The sequence below is a fragment of the Symphodus melops genome, assembly GCF_947650265.1.
Source record: "Symphodus melops genome assembly, chromosome: 8".
NCBI classification, from domain to species: domain Eukaryota; kingdom Metazoa; phylum Chordata; class Actinopteri; order Labriformes; family Labridae; genus Symphodus; species Symphodus melops.
This window is the reverse complement of record NC_136698.1, coordinates 5,126,047-5,135,011: the sequence shown is the minus strand read 5'-3', so window position 1 is coordinate 5,135,011 and position 8,965 is coordinate 5,126,047. Positions and strand designations below refer to the sequence as shown.

Genomic DNA, 8,965 nt, shown 5'->3' with positions numbered 1-8,965 from the left:
TCAAATCAGGATTAAGCGTCCCAGTAGAGGAACCATGATAGCACCTCACCTAAGCTTGCATTCGAACATTACATGCATGTCTTATGAATGAAGCGTTTGTCCTTCACACTATTTTTCCAGGGGATTAAGCCCCCCCTCCCCCACCCCCACCCTAAACACACACACACACACACACACGTTAAAGATATGACTGGAACTTTCATTCACAAATCTCTGCTTGCTGCCATCAAATAAACTTTGTCCTTGGCATCATTTCAACATCTCCGTCCTGTTTTGATTCCAAAAGTCACTGCAGAGACTGAGCGCAAACACAAGAGAACAAACTTCACTTTAAAAGCAGCTCTGCCTTTTTAGCTACAGCCTGAAATTCTGCTACAATGGACAAATCCATTTGCACAGTATTGCTGCTATTTTCTCTGATATCCTTTCACACTGTGTGGGTGTGCTGCACGGATTTTGCACTGACGCCCATTCAACTTGCCCCAATCCCCTGTAATGACAAAGCAGTGGAGAAGCTCTCTCGTCTGGCTGCCACTTACATCAATGAGGATCGCACCGATGGCTACAAGTTTGCTCTTAACCGCATTGCAAATGTCCACCTGCATGCTCAGGTCAGTACTGAGACAAACAGCCAGTGAGGGAAAGCTTCCTGTGGTGTTTGTAATACTCTGTCAGTGGGTGATTTGTTCATGTTTAACAAGTGGAAGGGTTATTTTCCCTTCTGTTTTTGTTGAAATATCAAAACAAAGTCCCATATTGATAAGATTAACCAGCCAAGGCCAGTCAATTAAAAAATGATTAGAAAATAATCATCTTACATTTTAACAATGAGCAGTCTCACTTGTGTTTATATTTATGGCTAGCATTTTGAATCACTATTAGTCACTACAATTTGATAGTACTTGTGATGAATCACATTTTAAATCACGTTTGAAATTCCATTATTATTCATTTATATCAACACTATTTGAGTTCCACCGTGCTTTTATTTTAAAATACAGTATTACGGTCTGATTGTTCAAGGCCATGACATTCACTGAACCATGAAAATAGAAACCACTGTGACAGTGAGACACTGCAGAGGTTTGTCCAGTGTGCAGCTACAGGGACAAAACAGGGACATTTCAAACCTTAATTAATCTCAGTGAAATAGTTAATGCTAATAACCTTAATATACAGTGCTTTAGAATTGTATTAGACCACCTGTAGTAAAAAGGAGAACAAATTAATATTTTTGAAATCTTTTAAAACCTGTTGAAAACTAAAAATCTTGTTCTAATGTATTTTGCAAATAACAAACTTAAACAACAAAATAGTCACTTTTCACAATAATAACCAATGATTTTTACATTTTGTATGGTCTCCTTTGGCCTTGATAGCAGCTTTTCTATAATCACTTTTATTGAATTCCAAATTGTTTCTAGCTCTTCCCACAGAGTTGCTTTGGATGGCACTTTTGTGAAATCCATCTCACAGATTCCTTTTTCTTGGTCAAATAGTCACTGCACAGCTTTGGAGTATGCTTCGGCTCTTTGTCTTGTTGGTATTCTATATGAACATAATAACTGAATTCCCCTTTTTATACCCAAAATTTAAACTGGCTCTAACATTTTAGAAATTAATCAAGCACAACATTCAACCGATGTACAGTATACATATATACAAAAAATAGCAACATGTGTGAAACCGCTTAAGTCAAAAACTACAATAAATACTTTTGTTAGTTCAGTTTTGTTATCACTGTTGGCCAAACATGACGTAGTAAACGCACTGAAGTTCAAACATGTATGTCATTAAATGGGAAACAGCTCTCGCTTCTGTCAATGCTTGTGGAAAAAAAGACCTTTAGGGCTGAAGCGACTGTTGATAAAGTTCAGGTCATTTCAGTCCAGCAGCAGTGGGACAGCCCTTACACAGCAGCTTTTATAAGCTTCATGCTGTCAGCTGAAGGCTATTGTAGCTACACTGTGGGATACTTTAGGTTTTAAGGGGCTCAGTTCAACCTCATGACCTGAAAAGGCTTACATTACACCTGCTTCGTGTTGGTATTTATTCTCAGTGCTATCACTTCAATCAGCATGGTCCAGCTGTTTAAGATGAATTACACACAGAGCACCTGAATGACTAAAAAGGAACCCATGAAGGAAGATGTGTGGTTTATAGGGTCAGTGAACTGAAAACATACCGTTGGAGATTCTGAGCCCCAAGCTCTGTTTATCTCTCTTATTATGTTTGTTTGCTCTGTGCATGTCAGGGCCCAGCGGGTAATGTGTATTATCTGGACCTGGATGTCCTGGAGACCAAGTGTCACATTGGCAGCCCAAAACCATGGAAACGCTGTGACGTCAGGCCATTCATGGAAACGGTAGGACACACACACTTTCCCAAATAATTCAGGTTTTTGTATTCGCACCGTACATGTGAGGACTCGACATTCTCAACACTGCAAAAGAGCAAAGTCACAGAATCTTATGTAACCTCTGAAGCACTGCTACAGTTGATAATATTTATGCCATTTCCTTCACCCTTTTGGCAAAAACCTGTCAATGTCAGTCGTGAAAAATGAATATAATTACCCTTACTGCCAAAGAAAATGCATTACCGTTTACAAGTTTAACTTCTTTCAGGGTGATGTACTCAACAGTTACAGTGAAAAAAATAAATGTACAATGTCATTTTTAGATCTTTTATATAGAATAAGATGTTCAAAATATAACATAGGAAGTGCTTTAAATCTTGAAAGCAAAGGTCTCTCCGTAGAAAAGTCATGTCCTTTACTCCCAAAAGTCTGAAACTTTGGTTAAGTCATTATATTAATTTTTTGTGACTGACGCCGCAAGTCAGAAATCTTTGTGTCTTAGTGAATCCTCTGTCATAACTTCTCTGTGATTAAATTATCCTTTTTAGCAAATCTCTGGCAACTGTAACACCACCATCCTCCACACACCCCAGGGATACTCGTACCTGTACAGCTACGAATGCACTCTGGTCCCAGGTAATGATTACATATTTATCAAGTATGGTCTTTATTTTACAGATTGGCAGTTTAATCAACACTGGCTGACACAAAAGGCCCTCAAAGGATTGTATTCGTATATCTTATATATTAAATACATAATGAGAAGACGATCCAAACTAATGAAAAAAATTAAATAAAATAATATCTGGAGATGTCATATTAGAGAAAGTGGACCCTCCTTTTTTGCTGAATTTCATAAAAGCTGTTTTTTAAGTTAAATGTATTTAAACACAAAGATCTGTAGAAAGAAAAGGAAAGAAAATCTATATCAGAGAGGAGTTCCCTCTCCTGCTCTGCAGACATTTCATTTAGTCTTAAACAGGTGTAACTAATAACATTAGTGATGGCTAACTGGCACAAAGAAATGCAGCTCAGCCTTAATTACTGTAATTAGTTACACGTGTGCATCTCCTTCTATGTCAAATCAAATTGTCGGCCATGAAAGATGTCATTTTAAGGTTGTTTTTTAAACAATAATGACTCTGTAGTGTTTTGTTCAAAGCTTGAATTATAGGAATTACCAGGCTGTATATTTTTTTCCTGTGCAACCAATAATGAAAATAAATCATAGTTTGTGTGTTACAAAACTTATACAGTAACAAAAAGTTTTTTAAAAAGCCAATAATGATTGATAAACGTGGTTTTAAGGATATCGTATACCTGTAAGCACCATGTGGTTGGGGTCGCTTTTGGGGGGCTGGACAACAAAAGTGTCAATAATCCTTTACATCCGCTACAATAAGGTAAAATCTGACTAAACTGCTGAACGTGAACATGAACAGTTAACGTGAAAAAGCAGCCGTGTATTAAAAAATCAAATTGTTAAAAAAAAATGTTGTGTGTGATATAAAGCACCTTTTCATGTCATCCACTAAATCATAGGATGGCATGTCACAAGGATTTTTGTTTTAATATTGAATTTTGAAATTGTCTCCAAGAAACCGTTGAACATATCTGTTTGGTTAGTCTGTTTCAGCTACAGATACAGTGAAAGGGAAGTTCATTACAAAGAAGTGGAAGAAGAACAAAACAACTGACAAATGTTTATTATCCTCCATATATCATCTTTGTCTTGTTCTTGAAGACCCCCCAGAGAAGCTCCAGCAGACCTGTCCAACTTGCCCCCTCCTGCTACCTGTAGACAGCCAACAGGCCATGAACGCAGCACAACTCACTCTGGCCTCCTATAAGAGACAGTCCACGATGGGGGCCGGGCTCGGAGTGAGGAAGATCACCAGAGCTTCAGCCCAGGTAAGACTGGATGAACATCCATTACCTTTTATTGGACTGACAAAGCTGCAGGGCTGATTTAATTGAACAACAATCCGTCAAATGTTGTGGGTATTGGAAATGAACTCAGGAGCACCAATCTCTCTGGGTGTACATGAGCAGAAAACACAGTGCACCTTTTGTGATTGTGTGTGCCAGATGAGAATTTTACCTGCTACACAATAACCGTAATGATTCACTATCCTGAAGTATTACTGTGGGTGTTTTGGCCCTTATACTGTCTGGCCAGCCTTTTGTCTGAAAAGCAAATGAGAAATGGAAGGTTCGCTCTGGGACAAAAGCCAGTACTCTATATTGCTCCTCTTTACGTGTAATTCACCTAAGGTGGCATTTGTTGTGCTCTTAAACCAAAATGATAGCTATTGCATTTCAGCCAGTGTAAAAGTCTCTGTATCCTCCTATAAGTTTGTATTTATACCCGCAATTTGGCCCCTTTCTGGCCATCTTATTTTTATAGGTGGTGCCAGTAAAAGGCAGCTTTGTGGAGTACACAGTCCAAGAGTGTCCAGAGGGTGTGACTGAGAGAGGAACCTGCAACCGCCTGACACTCGCGTCTGACACAGAGGTACCCGACATCCAGAGTCCAGAGAGTCGACACATTCAAAGTCTGGCAACACAATAAACACGACGCCTACATTAGTCGAAAAATGTTTATTGGTTTATTACTTTGAATTTCAAATGTAAACAGGAGTCAATGTCATATTCATTTGATACATAAACACGTCAGATAATGCTCCATTAATATGGAAAATGTATTTCCACACTGACAGTCTGACAATGTTATTATGCTAATCAGTGTTAAAAAGTATGAAATAACAGTCAGACAGCCTGTTTACTTTCACTGATGACATGACGAAGCCATTTTGTCCACAGTAAGTGTTTTTATATTAAAGAAGCCTGACACTTCCTCACATCCTTTATTGTTTTTGTTATTTATAGATATGTTTTTGACCATCTCTGTTATTACCTACTGCTTCTTTTTTTTTTGGCATTTTAACATGAGGGGAAAAAACAGAAGCTAAAACGTCTCACTTTCCTCTCCCAGACTGCAGGTTTCTGTACAGGATCTGTGTATGGTGACTTCAATGTCCATCCTGAAGTTCAGGTGTCCTGTGAGATGTTCAAAGTACAGGTACATAAAATAGTAAAACATTACCCTCCATCTCTGGACCGGAGGGTCGAGGGTTCTATCGCCAGCTCCTGCCGAAACATGTCTGATAGTGTCCTTGGACAAGAAGCTGCTGCTTCGTTGGCGGCGGCGTATGCATGTGTATGAATGGGATTAGTTACTTCTGATGGTCACTTTACATAGCAACCTCTGCCATGAGGGTGTGAAAGGGTAGGTGTGATTTGTGGTGTAAAAGCGCTTTGACTTGTAAGATAAGCACTATACAAACTCAAACCAATTCACCATTTCAAGCATTCTCAACAGTTATCTTCTGTTTTACTTTAAATGGGATAATTTCAAAATTGAAAAAGATTTGAAGCAGTGATTGAGAGTATAAACTTGCAGGAAAGATATTTATACAGGTCTGAAAAATAGAGGTTAGAAGGAGGGTAACTGTAATATAGACTTCTTATTATTTTAATGAAATTAGTGGAGTCTCCCCCTGCTGGCTGCTAGAAAGAATGCAATCTAAATATACATTCATTCTCGTTACCCTGCTTGACTTAGATGATTAATGTTTTATGTGCTGGTTGTTTGAATGCTACAGAAGCTTTTTAAAGGGTGGATTCACCTTTGTGAAAGAATGCCACTGTCCATGTGATTACACCGTCATGTCTGCTGTTTAAATGTATGCTGTGCTTGTGTGTGTTTTAATGTATGTCTGAGGTTTAAAGTTGTCTGGTTTCTGTGCTATAATTATGTTGTCATCCCACTTTTCAGAGCTGCTGTTTGTCATGAAATACTGCTTGACAGGTTTAATCTTTTTGGCACTCATGAGAGGGAGTTTGTAAAATATGACTTTGTCTGACTTTTGTCTCTTCGTCTGCAGAATGTGGACTTCCTCAGACCAGTTCAGCCTCAGGGTCATGACCTCCCCCTCAACCCTGTGATCCCGACCTTCCCGTCTGTGATCGATGACCCGATCATTGATCCGGAGCCTGTTCCCTCTGATCCCATAGTGCCCCTTATTGTTGGACCACAGCCATTTGACCCCACCCCCTTTCTCCCTGTGCCCTCTGAGGCCGCTGTTGTGGTTAACCCCTCCAACCCTCTCAGCTCTTCGTCCAGTGAGTCTCCTGAAGATCTAGTTAACCAGAAAAAGCAGCCTCTTGCCGGTGGTCCTTTTGACTCTTCTTCTGAGGAGATTGGAGGCCTTGTAGCACTGCGACCTCCCTTTAACTTCCGCTACCAGAGGCGTGACCGTAAGAAACGCCAGGCCCTGATGGAGCTGTCACCTGCTCACAACCCCTTCTTCCTGTCTGATTTCCCCAGTGGGCCTTCTCCTTTCCGCTCCTGTCCTGGTCCTTCTCGATACACCACAGTTTAGAGTCTGTTCTTGTTTGATTTATAAAGTGAGTAGGTGGGCCAATAAACTGCTTCTCTGTCTGCTTGCCGGAGGCTCATAATAATTTCTGCTAATGACAGAAATGCTTTCTGCTTTCACTGGCCCTCAAATTACCTCTCAGCTGCATAGTGCTGCAGTCAAAGCCGCCAAAGCTAAACTCATTATGAAAAAGGCTTCAAATATTTAAACTGATGAATAAATCTTTTATAGGCCTACTTATGCAAACAGTTGTTTATAGCAGTTTTTTTTGTAAAGCTTAGGCTATTAGGCTATAGATGTGAAATGTTCTGTGAATCAAAATAAAATTAAATCCTTAATTTCAAGTTGTTTATAAAGAAAAAATGCCAAATATCTGCTCATGAAAGCTTCATGATTAAGGGTTTTTATTTTTCCCAACAGTCATCTTTCTTAATAGAGGATCTTTGAATGTGTGACTGTTGTGGGGACAAAAAAAACCCAGGTAAAATGCACACATCTTTAAATCATTTCACAGAATTCACTCAGTTCATCAAAAAGTGTTATAGCAAACAGAATAATGAATACATCTATTAAACTGTTTGTTACATGTACCGATAATTGTTTAAAAGGAACATTATATCAGTCAACCAAGCTGATTAAAATGCTGCAATCACACACAAAGTGCTGAGTGGTTAAAAAAAAAGGCAAAATCCCTCTTTAAGGGGATGCAAATATTTGCAAGGAAGCACAAACACAAACAAGTGGTCATTGAGCTCACTTGACTAGAGGCAGCTGTACACAGATGTCCAGTGAACCAGAGAAAATCAAAGTTTATTAGGACCCTTCACCACAGGGCAGACACTGTGCCAAATAACACTGAGGCCAGAGACTAGTGCAAACAGCTCATGAAGGCTTTAAAAGCTATGTTATAGTTATCCAAAGTGTTTTTTTGTCAACATGGTGGAGCTATTAGACATCGCAGACTAACACAAGGGAGAGAAGTGGTGATACAACAAGTCATCCCTGATCGTCAATAAACACACAGCATTGTGTTTGTCACACCCACCTATAGACAAAAACTTGCCCTCTGTAAAATAGACTGATCAAACATCCGCAGAGAAGTTTGCAGTTTGCAGCAATGACAAAACCCACAGAGCTATTCATCAGGTGAAACAGAGCCGAGACAGAGCAAACCCCACAGGTAGAGATAGACGCAGCAGTCTGTCTTCATTTAAAGGACAGTGGAAACTCCTTCAGGGGCAGCAGAGAACGCACTACTGACAGGAAGAACAGCAGGTTTGACTGATGTCTTTAAAAAGATTAAAATACCACTCAGAAACATTGTGGAAGAAGCTGTGGTTTTGCTGTTATGTTACACTGGTGGTCATTTACTCGCCAAATGTCTTTGATTGCTTTTAAAAGTGTATTAAATGTGATATCAACAGAGATATGAATGGCCTGAGGAAATAAGGGTTAAACACCTCATCTTTTTTTTAAATCATATTTCTGAACACTCACCATGAATCCAGACCCTGATTGAGGGTTTAGTGTTCTTAAAAACCCAGTTTGGATGAGAAGTATTGGTCAAGTTAAGGCAGTATGTGTGGTTGAAAGACGATTATATATTAATTATTGGGGTGCAGCATGCCTATGTTACATGATATCAAAAGGGAGTTTTAATAGGCTATAGTTTAGGCTTAAAATAACATCTCATATAGTCTGTTGGAAGCTTTTGGACGACATATTTGCTCAAGGTGACAATTTCAACATTGTATGAATTGTATGAAATCCCAGGATGTTTCACGAAAAGTTCCGCTGCTTTAAGCCCGGTGTTTTTAAAGTTATTTGAATATTTTTAAACATTTCATTTATTTAGGATCGTATGTAGCCTTGTGACAAATACAAAGTAAATAACTACTTGGTGCGGCAGGGGGAGTACGAGACCTAAACGTGACTACGGGATTGGCCTTTTAAATCACTTTGGTACTTGTTGCGGTGTAAAATATGATGTGCAAATATATGCAATCTATGAATGGCAACCCCTACACTTTCTTCCGCAACTAAACTTCGCATTTCATGTCGAATTGTGCAGGTTATTTTTTAATCTTCATCGAGTTGCCTTGATCCAATCAAGAGTCGGTCGATTATTTTAGCATATAAAGTGATGTGAATTTTTCCGACGGTA

The 8,965-nt window shown here is 39.1% G+C and overlaps 1 protein-coding gene across 1 annotated transcript; it reads left to right on the top strand.

Annotated features, from left to right (window-relative positions):
- The first annotated feature begins 277 nt into the window (after positions 1 to 277).
- Positions 278 to 7,186, top strand: LOC306827594 (alpha-2-HS-glycoprotein). The gene is made up of 7 exons (XM_079349515.1): positions 278 to 611; positions 2,255 to 2,365; positions 2,908 to 2,995; positions 4,104 to 4,270; positions 4,767 to 4,874; positions 5,355 to 5,441; positions 6,307 to 7,186. The coding sequence occupies exons 1-7, from the start codon at positions 378 to 380 to the stop codon at positions 6,802 to 6,804; spliced, it is 1,293 nt and encodes a 430-aa protein (XP_079205641.1). The 5' UTR covers positions 278 to 377; the 3' UTR covers positions 6,805 to 7,186.
- Positions 7,187 to 8,965: the final 1,779 nt, after the last annotated feature.